This window comes from Idiotropiscis lumnitzeri, chromosome 1 (assembly GCF_059441095.1).
Source record: "Idiotropiscis lumnitzeri isolate Australia: NSW breed Sydney's pygmy pipehorse chromosome 1, RoL_Ilum_1.0, whole genome shotgun sequence".
Lineage (NCBI taxonomy): Eukaryota > Metazoa > Chordata > Actinopteri > Syngnathiformes > Syngnathidae > Idiotropiscis > Idiotropiscis lumnitzeri.
Window position 1 is genome coordinate 23126193 of NC_142391.1, and position 19185 is coordinate 23145377.

General features: G+C 42.0%; 2 protein-coding genes and 1 long non-coding RNA gene across 5 annotated transcripts in view; 1 reads left to right on the forward strand and 2 right to left on the reverse strand.

Moving 5' to 3' along the window:
• bmp2k (BMP2 inducible kinase) overlaps window positions 1–2307 on the reverse strand; it is a 29980-nt gene extending 27673 nt beyond the window's left edge. For both annotated transcript variants that reach the window (XM_088290066.1, XM_088290058.1), the window contains exon 1: window positions 1440–2307. In XM_088290066.1, the coding sequence (XP_088146192.1) occupies window positions 1440–1578 (139 nt within the window). In that variant the 5' untranslated portion in view covers window positions 1579–2307. The remainder of the gene's footprint in view (window positions 1–1439) is intronic.
• LOC148343821 (uncharacterized) lies at window positions 1317–14189 on the forward strand. 2 transcript variants are annotated; one of them, XR_015842505.1, is made up of 3 exons: window positions 1317–1730; window positions 12726–13188; window positions 14104–14189. It is a non-coding gene; the product is annotated as an uncharacterized LOC148343821 (long non-coding RNA). The 2 variants fall into 2 exon arrangements; XR_015842503.1 differs by lacking the exon at window positions 14104–14189 and having other exon boundaries at window positions 12726–13314.
• fras1 (Fraser extracellular matrix complex subunit 1) overlaps window positions 6240–19185 on the reverse strand; it is a 122298-nt gene continuing 109352 nt past the window's right edge. Inside the window, exons 51-74 of the mRNA XM_088290094.1 lie at window positions 18920–19070; window positions 18361–18520; window positions 18001–18169; window positions 16776–17022; window positions 16340–16684; window positions 15312–15472; window positions 15082–15229; window positions 14089–14294; window positions 13462–13618; window positions 13020–13220; window positions 12736–12923; window positions 11919–12194; window positions 11255–11487; window positions 10739–10899; window positions 9800–10014; window positions 9355–9505; window positions 9165–9272; window positions 8932–9091; window positions 8454–8570; window positions 8207–8373; window positions 7879–8084; window positions 7645–7791; window positions 6854–7207; window positions 6240–6558 (exon numbers count right to left, since the gene is read on the reverse strand). Coding sequence (XP_088146220.1) covers window positions 6337–6558; window positions 6854–7207; window positions 7645–7791; window positions 7879–8084; window positions 8207–8373; window positions 8454–8570; window positions 8932–9091; window positions 9165–9272; window positions 9355–9505; window positions 9800–10014; window positions 10739–10899; window positions 11255–11487; window positions 11919–12194; window positions 12736–12923; window positions 13020–13220; window positions 13462–13618; window positions 14089–14294; window positions 15082–15229; window positions 15312–15472; window positions 16340–16684; window positions 16776–17022; window positions 18001–18169; window positions 18361–18520; window positions 18920–19070 — 4650 coding nt within the window. The 3' untranslated portion in view covers window positions 6240–6336. The remainder of the gene's footprint in view (window positions 6559–6853; window positions 7208–7644; window positions 7792–7878; window positions 8085–8206; window positions 8374–8453; window positions 8571–8931; window positions 9092–9164; window positions 9273–9354; window positions 9506–9799; window positions 10015–10738; window positions 10900–11254; window positions 11488–11918; window positions 12195–12735; window positions 12924–13019; window positions 13221–13461; window positions 13619–14088; window positions 14295–15081; window positions 15230–15311; window positions 15473–16339; window positions 16685–16775; window positions 17023–18000; window positions 18170–18360; window positions 18521–18919; window positions 19071–19185) is intronic.

Sequence of the window (19185 nt, forward strand, 5' to 3'; positions counted from 1 at the left end):
CAACCGTGCACAATGCAGGCAAGGCCAAAGCAGGTGTAGCGACCAACCAAAAACTTCAGGCAGTGTCACATGACCACACAGCGTGAAACTTTAGTCCAGGAAGTGAGCAGAAACAGGTTTACTATGTGACCCAACCGCCTGTTTACAAGGTTACGTTGCGACACAATTCTCGCTAGTGACAAAAACTTGCTTCCGAGGGTAACATGCTAAACTAACATGGTGACACACTTTAGTTGCTAACTTTAGTCTTACAAAATGGTTTTGTTTTGTCTCCTCTTATTACTTTATTCTCAACAAGTGTCATGCTTTTTTCTTTTTTCGTAATGAAAACTTTTTTGTCCTTACTTTTTTTTCCTGGTGAAAACACAATGAGCCTCATTATAATTGATTTGCTGAAATAAGTGTTTTGCACGTTTTTTTGTACAAATAAAAGTTTTTCCTCTTAATAAATGCATTTGCGCTTGCAAAATGACAACTTTATCTTCATCATATAACATACTACTCCAATAATTTTTTTATTAAATATTGCAAGCTTCATGATGCAATGCACAGCGACTTCATTCTTAATAAATGATTCCTAATAAAATTATCCCCAAAATTCTAAATAAAGCAACTTGATTGGCTTTTGTCTTAGGAGTTATATTTTACAACTTCACCCTAAATTATTTGTACAAAGTCTGTTTTTAATCTTAGATTTGACTTTTGCCTGATTTTTTTTTATTTATTTCAGAGGCATGACAACTTTTCAGAAAACTAAACATTTATTATACATTAACTATGTAAATTGCAACTTTTGTTCCTGAAATATGACAACTTTAATCTCAAATGACAACCTTCCTCCGATAATGATTCTATTTTTTCTTACAACTTTTGTTTCAGTGTCAACTTTCAGCAGCATTACTCTCTGAAATTCTTTGAATTGCCACAGTATTTAATAGATTTATTGTAAAAATGACAACTTTTCAGTGAAATATGAAAGCCTTTCCTTGCAACTAGAAAGATATGCATCATAACTTTTCACATTTTCCATTTTTTTAATGTATTGATTTTTTAAAAAATAGGCCACGAGAACTTTATCAGTTGTCATTTGAAGATGTTTCCAAGTGCGGATCCATGTGAAAATATGGCTCAAAATAGTGACCCACAATGGCCCTTTTTTTTTTTTTTTTGCCTCACTGTGTTGTTTTGTGTTGGGTCGTGAAAAAAAATGTCTTTCGTTTCAAAAGTGTGTCAAAGTGCAGGCTGCTTGTCAGTTGCAGTGAACCTTGACAAGTGCTTGTTGACATATGAGGCTTGGGCGTTGTTATCATGGGGGGGGGGACGACCCCCCTTAAGTGGAGGACACAACAGCTGTTGCAGACTTTTCCTTTTCTTACGGAGAAAACGTTCGGAAAAGTTTTGGTGTGTTTATGGCAGACGGTTGTGAGTGGCTAACTTACCCTCTGCTACCAGCTCCTCCACGGTGACTTGATATCGGCCGACCGCGAACACTTTTCCAAAGTAGCTGCTAAGCCCGGAGCCGGACGCTCCCCCGATGCCTCCGCTCTCAGACTTTGGCATTCTGGAAAACTTCTTCATCTTTTTTTTTTTTTTTTCAAAAATAATTCCAACCAGAAACGGTGCTCACTTGAAACTGTAATAAAAACAGGGCGAGCTTTAGAGCAGTCTTATCTACTTCTTTCCGTTCTTCTCTCCTCCGCCGCGCAGACTCTTCTGGCTCTCGGCATCAGGTAGGGAACCGACGCCCGACACCGACACTCTCGAACTAGTCGTGCAGGTGACAGGGTCCACCTTGACGGGGACGACAGAAAGCAACAGCCTGGGTAGGCTGCTTAGCTTCTGTGGCACTAGCGTTAGCTCGGCGGGGCGCTGCTTTTATTTTAAAAAAATACAAATACAACGAGAAAACGGAGAAAATCTGAAAAATATTTTCGCGTCAAGGGGTTAAAGCATCCGGGAGCTGTCGTATATCCAACCGGGTCGTCCCCGAAGCGGCGGCGGCGGTGGCGTCGTCGTTGTCGCGGGGCTTTCCACGCCGCGACGAGGTGCTAGCCACCAGCTAGCCAACAAGCAAGCTAACAGGCTTGAGCAGGGAAATCCTCCCTCCACCGCACGAGCACAGGTGAGCCAAAGCAAGACGCGAATGGGGCTCTTCTCGGCCGGCGGAGCCTCAGGCCAGGCGGCGAGTGGTGGGCGCGTTCGCGCCGGCGCCTTGTCGCTTTTTCCCCGCTGCCATTTTCGCTGGAGCGCGGCGGCTCAAGTTGTCTTGAGTGCGCGGAGAGGTCCAGACCAAAGTAGTAGCGGAGTGGCGGCGGTGGTGCGAATAGAGCCCGACCCACGATAAAGTAGTGCGGAGTGGGCGGTGGGCGGGGTTGGCCAATGAGAGACAACCTAACTTGACCTGGTCACGCCCCGGTCTTCTCGGTTGTTTCGACTAGTTCGTAAGAGCGGAATGAATGAACGCCCGCTAATAAATAAATGAAATAATACAAAAGAAAACACCCCAAAAACACATATTTTTTTTGACATAAATATTTGACTGGTACTATAAGTAATGCATTTATAATTGTTTTTATTATTTACTATTTCAATGAGTTAATAGTTTAAGGAAGAGAAGATGATAAAAAATTATATATTTTTTCCAATAAAAAAATTATAATTTTGCAAAAGTTTTTTTTTATTTCGTCAAAATGTGACAAAAAGCAGAATTCTCAAGGGCAAACTTATTTCCCAAGCGGTTTAAGTAGAAGAAAGTTAAAATTCCCCAGCAGATTTTTTTTTGTTGAAAATGTTGATTAAGAGTACAATTTAACCTTTTCATAAGTAAAATAAGTCAACATTTGTATCGGATTTTATTTTGAAAGTGCAAAAAGAAGTGAACCACCACAGTGAATATCAAAACATAAAACAATACAACATTCTAAAGCAAAAGAAATCTGCATGCAGGATGCATGTTCATTTTTGACAAACATAACTGTCATGCAAGTCTAATAAAAACAGCACTTCAACAACCTTTTGGTAAAAACTTTTCATTAAGCCTTAACTTTAGTGACAAAGGCGTCACGTTAATTTATCTTGCCTCATTTTTCCAGCATTATTTACTGTCAAACTTTGGGGAAAAAAGTTCCAGACGAACATAAGAGGTCAGAGATGACGAGGGGAGCACATGTGTGACATTACATAATAGGGGGCGGGGCTTAATAAGGTCACATGACTTCATGTCATTTTTCCAAGTGCGCACACATTTCCACTCTACACAAAAAGAAAAGGGAGTGGGGGTACTAATTTGGCATGTGGGGGTGGGGGGCGAGGTTCTTCTCCTCTTTGACACACTTGTCTGGGAGGAAATGATGACATCTGTTGGTCATTACGTGCAACTGCATGTTGCATGCAGCATGTTTGAGATTCCAATGAATAAGTTAAGATATACAGTGGTGTATAACGTTTATGTTGTAGGTCATGAAAAACAATGCAACATATTTGCTGGTACTGTTAGTGTTATAGTTGTAATATTAGGGAGGGAAATTGACAAAAATAGAAAACAGTCGTAGTCAACATTTCATGAGAAAAATTGCAAATATTTGGAGCATTAAATTCTAACTGTATGACAGGATTGTTTTTTTTGGGGGGGGAATAGTTTTACAAGAAAAATTAAAAAATAATTTTTGGAAAGTTAAAATTGACCAAACACTTTTTTTTAAGAATGCAAAGTAAAATTAGTATAAAAAAAATCTGAACGTTGCACTCGAAGGGTAAAAAATAAATTATTTAAATTATTATTAAATTAATTTTCACCCAAAAGTATTTTACAAGAAAAATATTTGACATTTTGCAAGCATAACATTTTACAAAACAAAAGCTGAAGTAAACTAGTTTTGATATTAAAGGGTGCAATTTTATAAAAAAATAAATAAAATGCAAGACGGAAAATATTTGACAGTAAATTTAAAATCGGAATTTGTAATCTTAGAAGAAAAACGACTTATTTGAGAGAATATTTACATTTTATGGAAATAAAGTGAATTTTATGCATTATTTCAATTCAAGAAAAATATTAGAACCATGGGAAGAGTTTCTAGTAGAAGAAAAAAGATAAATATTAATTGTAAAAGTTAAAGATTTTTCAAGAATACAATTGTCATTTTGTGTGTTGTGTGTATTGCGTTGTTGTTGTTTTGGGGTACACGTAGTATTATTTAGGGCATCAACTCACATCTAAACACTCAAGGCGACAGCGCATCACAGAGCTGACTTTCACATTTTCTTTATTGACTAAAAAAGGCACCAGATACAGGCGTCCGTCTGTCGTATCAGCAAAATCATCATAGCACCAAAAATACAACATGTAATTCTCCAGGATTGCTCATTCCGGAGGAGTTTTTTTTTTTATTCCCTCCCCATAGGCACACAGTCCAATGAAGACAGGAAGTGAGAGCAGTCAAGTTTTTGGAGTGCCTGTTGATTTCTCTCACTTGACTTGGACAGCAGTAGCATCACATCAAACATTATGAAAACAAACCCGAAAAAAAAAAAACAGTAACATGGGGAGAGGAAATAGAAAAATATTTAAATCACACATTTACACCCCCCCACACACACACACCCACGCACGCACGATTGATTGTTAATAAGGCGACACTTTTCATTGGTTACAATCGCTTGAGTGGGGAGGAGAGGTGGGGGTGGGGTACACTTTGGGTGATTGTTTTTGAATAAAGGGCACTTGTTGGAATATCAGCAGCAAGAGAAAAAGTAATCATGTCATTGTTTAAATGTGTCTTTATAAGGCTGAAATAACATGAGAAAAAATATGTTTTATATCAGCATTTCTTTGTAGCTCAAATCCAAGTATAAAAATATGCTATTTGTTTTAAAGAGAAAAAAATAGAGAGGAAAAGTCACATAGGAGGTTTGGAATTTTAAAAGGAAAAATGTGTACTGCGGGGAGAAATAATGTGAAATTTCATGAAAAACAGTTACATTACAAATTGTAAGTGAAAAACAGTTTTATGGTTGATATATATATATATATATATATATATATATATATATATAAATTTTTTATAGAACCAAAAAGTTGAAACGTTATTAGAGAAAATGAAAATTTTGTGCGATAATAATTGGAATTTCACAAGAAAAGAATTGTACTGCGAAGAGGAGAATACGTTGAAATTTTACAAGACATTTAATGCAAAAAAGGTTCAAATTTTATGAGATTAATTTGAAATTTTACAAGAAAATTATTCTTTCCAAAAATGTTTGTTTGAAAAAAATATAATTTATACAATACAAACATTGTCTTTTTTTCTTATCAGAAAAGTTCTAATTAAGCAAAAAGACCAAAAAAAGTTCAATTTTTACAAAGAAATTTTATGAAGCAATATTTTGCGAGCAAAAAAAGTTAACATTTTATGAGAATAGAGAATAAATTAATTTTACAGGAATTAACATTATTATTTTATTTTATTACAAGATTCTTATAAAACTAATTCTACCGGAAAACACCAATCAAATGCCACTATATGCGGACATTGGCTCCTGTTATGTTGATATCAAACATATTTTTTCGCATAAAAATACAGAAATCATCAGAAATAATCAAAGCAATTGATTGTAATGGCACAGTGGATGATGTAATAATTGCACTTGAATCTCATCAACACTCACTCAGCAGCATACAAAGTATTTGATGACTAATACTACATATGTGATATAATATTTCATATTTTACAGTGACATGACTGGATACAGTAGAATCTGAGCTAGCACTCACCAATTTTATGCTTTTCTGTCCACACGAAGAAGGATATTTGTTTCCAACTTAAAAAAATAAATAAAAATGTCTGTATAAAAATGCCCCAACATGTGCTGCTCTAACCCAACAAAATTGCCATTTCAAAGAGAGTTGTAATTTTTACAAAAAAGTTAATTAAAGGAAATTAATCATGTATATTATACAATAACAGAATGGCAAATTAATCACAAAATTACCTCTGCCTATGTGATTCAAATAAACTCAGATTTTGCATTAATCAGCCATCAAACTAAATTAAGCTAATTAGATAGGATGTTAAAAAAATAAATAGCCGTCTCGGTGTGGACACAGCCAACAGGTCCTTAAAAGACAACGTTAGCTTTCGAGTGCTTTGCGCATGTGTGAGGTAGCCCAGTTGAATGAGCAAAAAAAAAAAAAACAAACAAACAAAAAAAACTGCTGCCGCGCTCTCGACATGTCGCACGCTTTCCCTTTTCAAAGTGGTACAAAAATACATTAGCAAATATGTCATTCTTTTAAGAAAATAGCTTAAAAAAACAAAAACAAACAAATATCTGTTTTCAGACCTCTGTGCCGTCGTTGAGGTTGTTGTGGAGTTTGACTTCCAGGTTGACTTGCTTGACTTTGGCCTTGTTGGCGGCGGGCTCGTGGTTGCGGTTGAACACGTTGACGTTGGTGACGGTGCAGTGCTTGCTGCTGAAGTTCTTCTCCACGCACTTGTCCATGCACACCTCCACCTTAGTGTTCAGCGGGTACTCTTCGTAAGCCTTCTTGCCCGGTGCCTGAAGTGTTTTGAAGCAAAAGTATTAGGATTGTTTAGAAGTTATGACAAAAAATAAATAAATCACAGCTAGAAGAAAAAGTAGCATTTTCTTACAAGAAAAAAGTATGTTTGCCTGAAAAATACTCATTTGTTTTAGCAAGTTATCATAGGAGAACTTTTCACAACCACTAAAAAAACAAGAACTTTGGAAAAAAAAAAAAAAAACAGATGAAGGCTGAAGCATTATTTTACAAGTAACGTCTTAGAACTTTAGATGAAAAACTTTCCAATCTTTTCTGGTCATTGTGACTCACTTTCGCCTGACGGTGGCACCGTCGGAACAGGAGGCAGGTGGCCAACGCGGCCAAGACCAGGAGGGCCAGGGCAGCCACCCCGCCGCCCACCGAGCGGCCCACGTGGGCATGGAAGGTTCCGCCAGGCCCGCTCTCCAGACGCAGGGACTTCATATTGGTGCCGTTCTTTACTTGGTCGCCCTCGTTGTCGTAGATGAGCGACTCGTCCAGGATCAGACGTCCGCTGCGGTCCACCAGGTCGCGCTTGGGCCGGCTCAGGCGGGACGAGAGCGAACGCTCGATCCTCAAGCTGGACCGCGACTCCGGACTGATGACGTAGATCACCTGCAGATACCACTGGTGACCCGCCTCCACCTGAAAAACGACCAGGGTGTGGGTAGTGCTCCTACTTGAGTCATCACAACTTTCAATCAGATTTGCTGATACATCTATTATGTAATCTACATTTAAATGATGCCGCCTCCCCACAAAAAAAAACAATTTAGAACTGCTTATTGATGCCACAAGATGGCAATAAATGACTTCCTTGGCACCAAATGCCACAAGAAAACATTAATTGCGTTGGATCGAACACATAGGCTGCCAGGATGGCCGAGTGGTCTAAGGCGCCGCGTTCAGGACCCAGTCTCCCCAGGAGGCCTGGGTTTGAATCTCGAATTTCCCCATTGTGGGACTAATAAAGGGAATATTATTATTATTATTATTATTATTATGCAGCAAAGCTGAACTGCGAATATGCTGGAACTCTGTCGTCTAAGGCCTTGACAAAGGAGACCAGCAGAACTACAGACCTTGTAGAGCGCATCGACCTTCATAGTAAATCCGTCCACACCCGGCATGACGGCCAAAGAGTTCAACTCCGGGAGGTCCGAAGCAAAGTTGGCCTCAAAGGGGACGTCGTGAAAGTATTTGTCGCACACATCCGGCTGCTTGCGATCCTGTTGAAAGAGAGTGAGATCATAGCAATGAACACAGATGGATGCCAGAGAAGTCGAGGAGGTTTAAGACAGTATAAGTGTCAGTACCAGGAGCAGGAAGCGATGCTTGAGGTGCTTGTTGGGCTGGATGCAGCCATACTGTGGGCCCTCGTTATACAGGGTGCCCGTCGGGTCAAAGAAGGGAACATAGCCGTCTCTCCCGGTGCACAGGTAGACTTTCTCTAGCTGTAGTTTGTAGGCAGCATTCAGGTTCTGCTCGGGGTTCCAGAGCACACGGCCATACAGAGTCTGACCTGAAGCAATCAGCACAGAGACCTTATCGCAACGTCAAATTCAACATTTGAATGTTTGGTCAACTCTTTAAAAGTTCAGTCTCGGGTCAAGTTAAATGCGTCTTGTGTTTTTGTAGGTGTACCCATGGAGAAGGCCCCCTTGTAGTCCATCTCTGCCATTGAGACATCGGTACTGGCCGGGTCCATCATGAAGACTTTCTCGTTATTACACAGCTGGAACTCGGTGTTCAGCGAGTAGACCACAGGGACCGGCCGGTTGGTCTGTTGGAAGGCGATGGGCACAAGGAACCTGATGGAAGCATGAAAAAAATAACATCAACACCAATGAGGATGAACTCCAAAGCTCTGTTTGGTTCTCTCGAGACAAACTTTTCTGGAGCGTGAGCTGTGCAAGACAGGGGTTTTTCCCCAGGGTCAATCCACGGTTGAGTTGGCTGCACGGTGCACGGGATCAGGAAGACCGTGTACTCTCCGGAATAATCCTTCCTGTAGGGTTCAAAACATCCAAGATTGATTTGTCATGATTTTTCAGTGGTCCATGGTTCATTAGAACCATCAAACGGGAATAATTGTAATCACTGAGAATTCTTGCCAACATTTCTAGGGCCGAGTGTTCTGACAGTCCAACCCATGTCTTTCTGGGATGTCAGCATGGGTTAAATAGAATGCCCAACAGAGACAACTCCAACAACAAATCCACAGGCCCACAGACACACTCTGAATCCTAGTCCAAAGTCTTCCCAGTCTTCTGTTTTTTTGTCTGTCGCGTGTACGTCCTATCCAACAGATTCCTTTGACTTGTAACACGGTGACTCTCCCGTGACTAGATGGGAATCAGGAGGCTGACCTGCTGTAGGAGCTGGTGGCCCTCCACAACTGGTAAGGCGAGTCAAAGGTTTGGGCGCTCCACAGCAACTGAATGTTGAACTCGATGCCGCCGAGGTGGTCCGGCGCCAGCAGGTGTGACTTATGTCCGGGGAGAGTGTGGTGTTCTGGGACAAACTGGCCTAAATGCGGAGAGAAAACTCCAAAATAGTATTCCGCTGACAAAGCCAAAAGCCTCAAGTTTTATGAACTTACCTCTAAATTTAGCGTGCGTTTTGAACTCGATGACCAGCCGCCCATCCTCGCGGATGTAGATCCTTATAATCTGGAGTCTGGCGGAGAGGACGCTGTCAGTCTGGATGCCTGAGAAATAAAAACAAAGATTGAGTTTGTAAAACACAACAACCAAATTTGGTTAGGCTAAAACCAAGTGCAACTACCCAACCTGTCCTCCAGAGCACGGTGTCATAGAAGAAGGAAAATTCCATCTCCGTGTGATGCTCCAATGAAGCCCAACCACGCGGAGCTGTCACATAGATGTAGGACACATAGAGCGGAACCTGAACCGTGAGGAAGGACTGAGCCGAGTCTCGGACCTGGAAGAATAGCAAGACTTCAAGTTGAAAGTCTACCGTGGTTTCTTTTTCGATAGCCCACAGATTGACAGACAGATTTCTGGGGGGCACTGACAAGCAGATTATGGAGGCGCCGCTGAATTTAATTTCTACGGGTCTTCAAAACAGGCAGTACAGACACTTTTTTTTCCCCCCAAGTCTACCAGTTTGCAGGAAAAACAACGTCAGACGAGTCTTCGAAAAGGCGCACAGGAACTTTGCCCCTCATGAGGTCTGATGCCCACGACTCACTTCTTGGCAAAAATTGACAGGTACCTGAAAGTCAGCGGTAACGGAGCCGCCGCAAACGTCGATGAGCTCCGTCATGTCGTAGTAGGCGTCAAAGGTCCAGATGCAGCTCTTGAGATTGAGGTGCTTGTACAGCTGGATGCTTCTGGCCTCACGCACGTTGGGGTTGAACTGGTACGGACGGTCGTAGCCCGGACCCAAGGAGATGCTGTCGTAGGACACGTCATCCAGGAAACCCGTCTCTGCAGGGACAAGTCGAAAAGAATTTGGCTTTTTTTTTTGGATGGGTGAGCTTAGAAGGCAGTGGAAGGGGAGAGTTCAGTGGCCAAATTTTACAACTTGGTACTTGCGTTGACTTTTTTTCCAAACTTTTTTCGCACCAACGTATTTTCTGAACTATAAGCCGCACCGTATTATAAGACGGAGTGTCAATGAACAGGGCTATTTTGGTAAATTTCCACATATAGCGCGTACTGGTTTATGAGGTGCATTACTGCACATTAAGAGAAACAAACCAGTACAGCAAATGAGTCAAACTTTATTCAACTGTAATTTGTAATCCATACATGCGATTATAAGGCGAATTGAATTTGAACTTGTTGAATTTTGAGAAAATTGGACCAAGAGGCAGACAGGAGATGAAAGTAGCAAAGTAAAAGTCTTATACAGTAAAAGTAAAAAAACTGCAGGGCTAAACGAAGCAGGGCATGGAAGGCTAAACGTTCTGACAACATGTGAATGAGTGACTCCAGTTTACAGAAAAAAACACACCCAAGCCTTTGTGACCAAATAAAGGACCAATTCACAGTCATAGCAATTTGGGGGAAACAAACTATTTTTCTTTTCTTTCAGGCAAAAAAGATGACACAAATGGGGGTTTAATCTATGAAATTGAAGATTGAAACTGTGGTCTCTGTTGGAAGACACGTCGGTTTTGGTTGGTGAAAGGTTGGAGTTTGGATTTACCAGAGAGACCCTGCAGGTCTTTGAGGGTGACCAGATTGGAGCAGACGTGCTGCTGCCGGTAGATGGACTCTGATAGCAGGAAGTGAAGGTTGTGTAGGGGCATGGTGGAAACCAAGGGGAGCATGCCGTCCTGGTGGGGGATCTGCACCGAGACGTGGATCCTGAAAGCAGGGGACACGTTTGTATGCTCAGCAACGGCAAAAGTTGTTCTTTATCCCTTAAGACTTTTAATTTGAAGTGAATTTTTTAGAGTTGATTATTTTTTTTTAACACGTATTTAACCTTTTTAGTTGATTTAATAATTGGTTAATTTGTTATTGTAAATAAAGAAGTTGAATAAAAGTCTGTGTCTAAAAAAAAAAAAAAGCTAAATTTAATTCCTGTAAATAAATCTATCCATTCATTCATTTTCTGAGTCGCTTCTCCTCACATTGGTCGCGGGCGTACTGGAGCCTATGCCAGCTGCCTTTGGTCAGTGGCCTGACTAACCTGCTGACCTGAAAACTAGTCTCTCACCGGTTGGGATGTTCTTTGTGTTTGACGTCCAGATATTTGAGCGTAGCAATGAAGGACTGAGCCTGGAAGCCTCGCGCAGTGCCGGTGGTGACGGGCGTGTGGCAGATTGAGCCATCGGTTCCCACGGTGGCGATGTTGCTCCGCAGCGGCGTTCCCAGGTGACCTGCTTTGTCGCGGGCCTGCGCCACACAGCGCACGTGGAAGCGGCGGCTGAAGTAGATGCTGTCCAAGACCTCACAACACAAACACAATATAGAGTAGCGGCATTGTTACTATATATAGTTCGATAAAGTTTACACACCACTGTTGAAATGCCAGGCTTTGTGTGTAAAACCAATGAGGCCAAAATTAAAGGGACACTTCAATGGGCTTAACATTGGCACTTAATTAATAGGTATGCGTGTAAATATGACATCATCCCCTCTAAAACAATTTGTAGTGATTTCAGGTTTTTTTGAGGATGAGATTTACGCCTCCTTTTGGAGCTCGGATTGTTATTTTTTCCATTTCAGCTGTCTCCGTCACAGCAGGGAGGCAAGCGTACTTGGTGGGTTTTTCAGGAGGCAGCCAAGCAGGCCACAGTCAATAGCCATAGGGGTGTGTAGACTTTTTATGCGCTTAGCGGTGTACAGGTTAAGACTTGAGACAAATGTTTGGGTCTCACCATGTGATTGACGCCGGTGTACGGGGTGGTGTCGGTCACTGTCTCGAAGGGCGAGCGTGCCCCGTTGGTGTCGGTGGGCGCCGCCACCTCCCAAGAGAAGTGCACCTGGGTTTGGTTGATGCCCGCCTCCTCGCAGCGCTCCTTCATCAGCGGGTATTTGGGGTAGTGTGGGTCACAGGGCGTGACGCATACCAGGGGGTAACCCGGCGAGGGCGTCTTCTTGCTTCCCTCCTTGGTCACCTCGAGGACGTGGTCGTAGTCGGCCAGGGAGACCACCTGAGGATGATTACTTTTATTAAATGTGAAGGTAAATGTTTGCAGGCAAGTTTGAAGTTAAACTTGCACAACTTCAGCGCAGTCCTCTTTTGATGTATGGTCTTTTTGTATGTGTTGCTGCTCTGAGTGTGTTAAGGCAGTGGTTGATGATTCCTAATTTCAGTTTGTTCTTCTGTAGTGTTTTGCATTATTTTATCATTAAGATAGCATGCTTTTGAGTTTTATGCCTTTGTTTCACATTTTGGTGTTTAAATATAAAATGTTCAATTCTCTTTTGTCAACGTCAGTTTTACAGTACATTTCAATCCGGACCGACAAACAGCTTGAAGCAAGCACACTTTGTCTCTTCTTGGAGCAATTGTCTTCATTTCCTTTAGTGATGTTATGTGAAAGTCTCTCATCTCTTGACAGCAAGCAAGGGAGAACAGATGCTAACGCATACTCAATTTAAGTGAAGTGCTTAAAAGAGCAAAGTATGTTTTTAAAGAAATGTCTATATGGTCGATTTTCACTGCTGCTGAAATTTCCCAGGTTTGCTTACAATGGGCGGGGCTGGAAGGATAAGACTGCCGGCAGCTTCCTGGTCCAGAATGGTGACGGTCGCCGTGGTGATCTCGCCCAGCACCGCCTCCACAGGGTCGTCAGGGCCGAGGACCAAGGAGAAAGACTCGTGCCACTCCCTGTCCTCATTGGACACAATTTCCACCTTAAAGAGGACGTGGTCCATCCCTAAATGGATCCCACATGTGAACGACACACAGAGAACATTCTAGCATTACTCATGTTTTTTTTTGTTGTTGTTGTTTTTTCACCCCAATAACCCACCGGGGGTGAATTTGAGAACCCGGCTCTTGGGGTTGTAGTCTACACCGGACTGGGCCGAGCCGTCTCGCGTGCTGCAGCGGATCTTGGAGGTCCGGTCCAGGTCCCCGCGTCGGACCACTTTGACGTTGAGGACCTCCACGCCGTCCGGACCGGGAGGCTCTCGGACTTGGTAGGACGCCTGCTCCAACTCGATGGTGGGAGCTTGAAATCAAAATGAATGTTTTTTTAATTGTCAAAAAAATACAATAAAACGAAAATATAATACTTAAAAAAATAAACCTCAATATAAAATTCATTATCACGCATATATTTTGAATGCTTGTAGTAGACTACACGTGCTAATCCTTGCAAGCTCGATGACCTGCGGTTCCGTGGGACAACATTGAAGTTAGGTGCTACTTTGGAGCGTGTATATTCTGCCATTAGAGTTTGTGCCGCTTACCATCTTCATCGTTGGTGATGGTGACGGTGACGATGTCTCGCTCGCCGATCATGGCGCCGCTCCAGTGGTCTCCCATCGGCGTCCCCAAGTGAACCTGGAACTCCTCTTCGGGCTCAAAAACCGAGTCGTCGTTCACATGAAGCGTGCAGTTCTTCACCTAGCGCGCACACAGAAACACTTAGAGTGGCTCGAAAAAGTCTAAATACCCCTTTTGTGATACTGAAAATTGAGAACAAGACACAAAATCAAACTCAAAAACCTTTCTGCCTTTAATATGACATACAACTTGTACAAGTCAATTGAAAAAGGATGTAATTATTTGGGGGGGATGGTAAAAAAAATAAATTAGTGTGCACACCCTCCAAAATATATACTACAACATTTCAAGTGGCAACTATGTGCAGTGTGAATGTGACACAGCAACATCCCCAGTTACTAAAAGAGGGTGTGCACACCTGTGCAACCAGTCGTTTTGGTTATAGGTCATAATAATGGTTTAAATATTCGTTTCGCAACGTGTGACCTCGGTCTCATTTTTATATCACAAAACACCTGGCATTTGAATGGGGGTGTGGAGACTTTCTCTACCCACTGTAACACCTGACGCAAGCACTTCTGTTTTGTTACCTTCTCGCCGCGCAGGAAAGTGACGCGTGACTCGTCCACATTGGGGCGCTCGTGGAAGTCGTCCATGACGGCGGCCGACATGGTGCGCGTGAAGCAGCGCACCGATGACGTGAAGGACAGGTCACCCGTGCGCACCACAGGCAGGTGCAGGTCTCCGTCACGCTCCTTTACCGTGTAGGCGCTCTTCTCGAACTGCATGCTGGGAACTGACAAATATCGGCATTGAGGGTCACAAAACTTGATTGCTGCGACGCAAAAATAAAAAGAAACAACGAATGCTTTCATAAAAACTAACATTGACCCAAAAAAACTAAAAATCTATATAATTATGATTAAATGTTGTGATTAATGTAAATTAAATGTAGTGTATTCTTAGAATTAAAATGATAAAAGTTGACAGTTTTATTATTAAAGATGCAAACAATTTAAATCTAAACAATTTGCAATTACATGTTTAAAGTTTTTGCAAAATTATACTTTAATATGACTAAAACATTAAATAAGATATTATCCATATCCAAGTAAAGTGGCAATAAAAGTGTTGTAAAAAGAAAATGTATTAATACGTGATATGAAATAATACGTAATATGAAATTTTATATGAAATGAAATCAGAAAACGAGCGGCACGATGGCCTCACAATGCAGAGGTCGGGTTCGATTCCGGCTCCAGCCTTCCTGTGTGGAGTTTGCATGTTCTCCCCGTACCTGCATGGGTTTCCTCCGGGTACTCCGGTTTCCTCCCACATCCCAAAAACATGCATTGTAGGCCGATTGAACACTCTAAATTGCCCCTAGGTATGAGTGTGAGCACGGATGGTTGTTCGTCTATGTGAAAATTTGAGTCTCAAAGTAATCATAGATTTAATGCCAAAGAGCAAGCCATACAAATAAACATAAATAAACATAGTTTTTTTTTAATTGGAAATATTTTCAATTCAACAATGAGTTATTACACACGCACAAAAAAAAAAAAGAAGGGTTATGGACGTACTATCTTGGAAAGTGTCGGCGATGACCACGCTGGCCTCGTAGGGCTCCTGAAGGACGGCCCCTTGCGGAGAACTCAGGAAGACCACAAATGACTCTGAGCCCTCGATGGACGGATTCTGGGCGTCGTCCAGGATGGTCAGGCTGCATGTCTGCCGGGAGAAAAAATGAAAACACGCTAAGGCCGACGGACCACGTTGGGCCCATTCCCGAGCGATGACAACCAGTTCTAACCTCCTGGGTCCTCCCGGGCTTGAACTCCACCTTTTTGGAACTGGGGATGTAGTCCACGCCCGGGCTGGCCGACGGTGGGTCGGAGGGCCGAGTGGCGCACCACACCGATGTCACGGAGGACAGGTCACTGCCGTGGCGCAGCACCAGGATTTCGATCGTGCCTGTTTGTCAACATGGTAGACATGAAGAATTTATATTTTGACGATGATGATGATGAGCACATAGAAGACCTGGATCATCTGGAGAGAACTCTTTGGAATCCATGGAATTTAAGTTGATAAGATGTTCAAACACTATTCCTACACTAATATAGTGGATGAAAAATAACTACTAGGATATATTTGACTCCAAATTCTTTACAAAAAAATTAGATCGTTACACAGAACAAGATAAAAAAAATTGGGTTGTTTTGTATGAAATTACCCAGAACGTTGGGTCAAACTGACGAAATTGTGGATCAGTCCCTTTTTGACCCAACTTGTTTTTAGAGTGTACACTATATTTTTTTGGAATAAACAGTCTTAAAAATACTAAGACAAAAAATAATCCACATTGGGCTAAAAAGGGATCGAACGCAACTTTTTGGGGTTATTCTTTTAAAACCAAAAGAAAGAGTCAAATAAATAACCCACATAAAAACCAGACTAAAAGTGACTTTGGGTTAAACAACCCTTTTGGACCCAATTTGGGTTATTCTTAACATTACTGTTTTTATAGTGTACCTTGTAAGATGAAAAAAGGAATTGGACCAACTTTTTTGTTACTCATTTAAGAAAAGTTGGGTCAAATGAATTACCCACAAACCTTTTTCAATATTTTTTTAAATTGTCTATAACAGACAACTGTCCATGCAAAGATATTAGGGGTTTTGATGAATCCCAACTTTTTGGGTTAAATGAATTAACCAAGAAAATCCCTTTCCAAGCCCATTTGGTTGAATAATCTAAAAAATTGGGTCATTTTGATATAACTATTTTTAGAGCGTGAAATGATTTTGATCAATGATCTAAATTAATGAACGAGGATACCGGCATCTTCGCCGAAGGTGAAGGTGTCGTTGCCGAGAGTGACAGCGGAGGCGTCATTGGGCCCGTCAATGACCACCTGGGCCACGGCCACGCGCCCGATGCGGGCGTTGACCGACGGCTCGGACAGCACCAGCTGCAGCTCCTCGGAGAGCTCGTACTCGCTGTCGTCCACCAATGTGACGTCGCACGTAGACATGGTCACGCCAGGTCCGAGCACCACGCGGTTCTCGGGCCCTGCACCGCGACTCTTGTAGTCGGAGCCCGACTCCAGGGCGTGGGGGCCGCTGCCCCGAGCCGACTTTGACACCGTACGGCACAGGGCTGACACTGTGCTGGATGTGTCACCTAGGCGGAGGCCAAGCAACTTAACAACAGCAACGAAAAAAATGACAAAAAAAAACAATTTGGGTTATTTTTGAGCCAACTTAAAGTGTACCTATTCTCTCGACAGGCAAGCGTACGACGCCGGCGCTCTCGTTGACGTGGAAAGTCTTGCGGTGGAACTCCAGCGTGGGCTCGTCCTCTGTGTCATTGACGTTGACGAGAGCGCGCGTGTTGACGCCCAGCAGTGCGTAGACGGGCATGCTGAGCTCCACGTGGAAGCTCTCCACGCCCTCGAAAACCACGTCGTCGTTCAGCGCCACCGTGCAAACCTTCATGTCCTCGCGCTCGTCAAACTGCACCTGTAAATGCAAATGCAGCCCAAGGGAAATAAGGTAGTTGAAATGAAGATAAACTCAAGTTAATTGAGTAAACACATGAGCAAATGCAAGCGAACGAAATAAAACAGAAAATTTATCATCTACAACACTGCGTATCCTGTGCCGGAGCATATCCCAGCTGACTTTGGGCGAAAGGCGCACTACACCCTGTATTGGTCGTTAGTCAGTTGCAGCACATACGCCAATATCACCTTCGGGGACAGCTGCCCGCACACAAGTCAGGCGAGTGTACCTCTACACCATCAACAAACTCAAAATATTAGATTTGTAAAAAAAAAAAAAAAAAAAGTATTTTTTTATTTATAAGTCTATTACTTTGTAAAAAAAAAAAAAAAAGCAGGTATATGTAAAAAAAAATAGCAAGCAGAAATAATAGTGGAAGAGAAAGAAGTAGATAATAAAATGTAAAAAATAAATAAATAAAAGCTTACAAACAAAAGAAAATGTCATTAGAATAAACAAAATCAAATTCGAATACTACAACTATGAATAACCAATTTTTAAAAAAAATTGTAGAAGTACAAAAAAAGGGAAAAATGAATCCCCTAGAATTAAAAACAATTTCATTGAATTATGCCAAAGAAGAAAGAGAAGGTCAAAATAATTTTAAAATTACAAAGCAAATAAAATCAAGCAAATAAAAAATAACTCAGCAAATGAAAAAAAAAAATGAAAAACTAAACCAAGTCAAATAAAATAAAATAAACACAATTAAAACTGAAAATAAGAAATACAATTAGAAATACAAATACAATAAAATACAGATAGGCCAGTAAAAAGTAGACAAAATGAAAATAAAATGAGAATATACGAAACAAAATCCCATTTCAACTAACTATTATAAAGAACACAATTAGCAAAATGCATCCCTAAATGAGCTAGTAGAAGATAAGAAAGAAAAAAAACTAAATGTAATCAAATGAAGGTTGTGGTGTCTACCTGTCCGGCGAACTCCACGTAGTCATGCTGGCCGGGGCGCGACCCTTGGCCGCCGCTAGATGTGGCGCTGCCCTGCTCGGTGCGACACAGCACGATGGCGTACTGGTTGAGGTTGCCCGTCCGCTTCACCGTCACCGCTACCGTGCCCGCTTTCTCCGACACGTTGTAACTGCCAACGCAAGACACAAATCCTTTTTAAGCGCTCGTCCTTTTCAACCAGCAAACCCCAATTTTCAGTTGTGTACTTTCAGGGTTTTTCTTTTCCTTTCCTCAAAGTGATGTTATACAATTTAAATGCATTTTATGATATCAGGCAAATTAAAATCAACTTGAATCGGGCGGCGTCGGTGTGATGCAAACCTTTTGTGCTGGAAGCTGATGAGTGACCACTGGATGTGGAAAACGTTGTCGCTGACCACGTTGGGCTTGCTGTCCTTGACCAGGAAGTGGAAGTTGTCCATGGTTTCCTGCGCGCTCTCCTCGCGCAGCACATAGCGGATAAGACCCAAGTTGATGTCGGCTGAAAAGGGCAACAGGAAAACATGTTTTCATTTTTCAAGATTTGTGATGTTTTTAAGCCCTCCACCCCAGTAAAATCTTGTTTTTCCTATCATGGCAACCTCATGTTAGAGTACAAAATACTCCATGACGAGGAAAACTTAATTAGAGGTATGACTCCATAGGGTTTGTTAAATTAATTTTTTTGACCTTGTTTCTGAAACACTTTGACCTTGGTAATTTCCTCAACATTAAATTCAAACGGCAAAATGAATCAACCAACCAAGATTGAAAACAATCAGACAGATTTAATCATGTCGTGACCTTGATTTTTAACCTCGGCATTCCAATTTCGACTTTGTGAAAAGCCCTCAAATGAAAGAATCGATTCGGGCAAGCGAAGACAGAGATGGGTCAGCACCTTGCGTGAAGGAGCTGACTCGGGCTCCGGGCGTCGCTTTGCTCTCCAGGAAGCCGTGCTTGGGCTCGCTGGTGACCTCGTACACCAGTTGCTCGTCGACCGTGTCCGGGTCCACGGTCAGCAGCTCCTTCTTGGTGATCAGATTGGTCGCCTGGAGAGGAAAATCATCAACGACCAACACATTACATACAATAACGTGAGGATTTGCTTTCAGTTTCTGCTCGGGTTTCTAACAAGACTTGGGATACGAAATGAAGGTTTCCCGT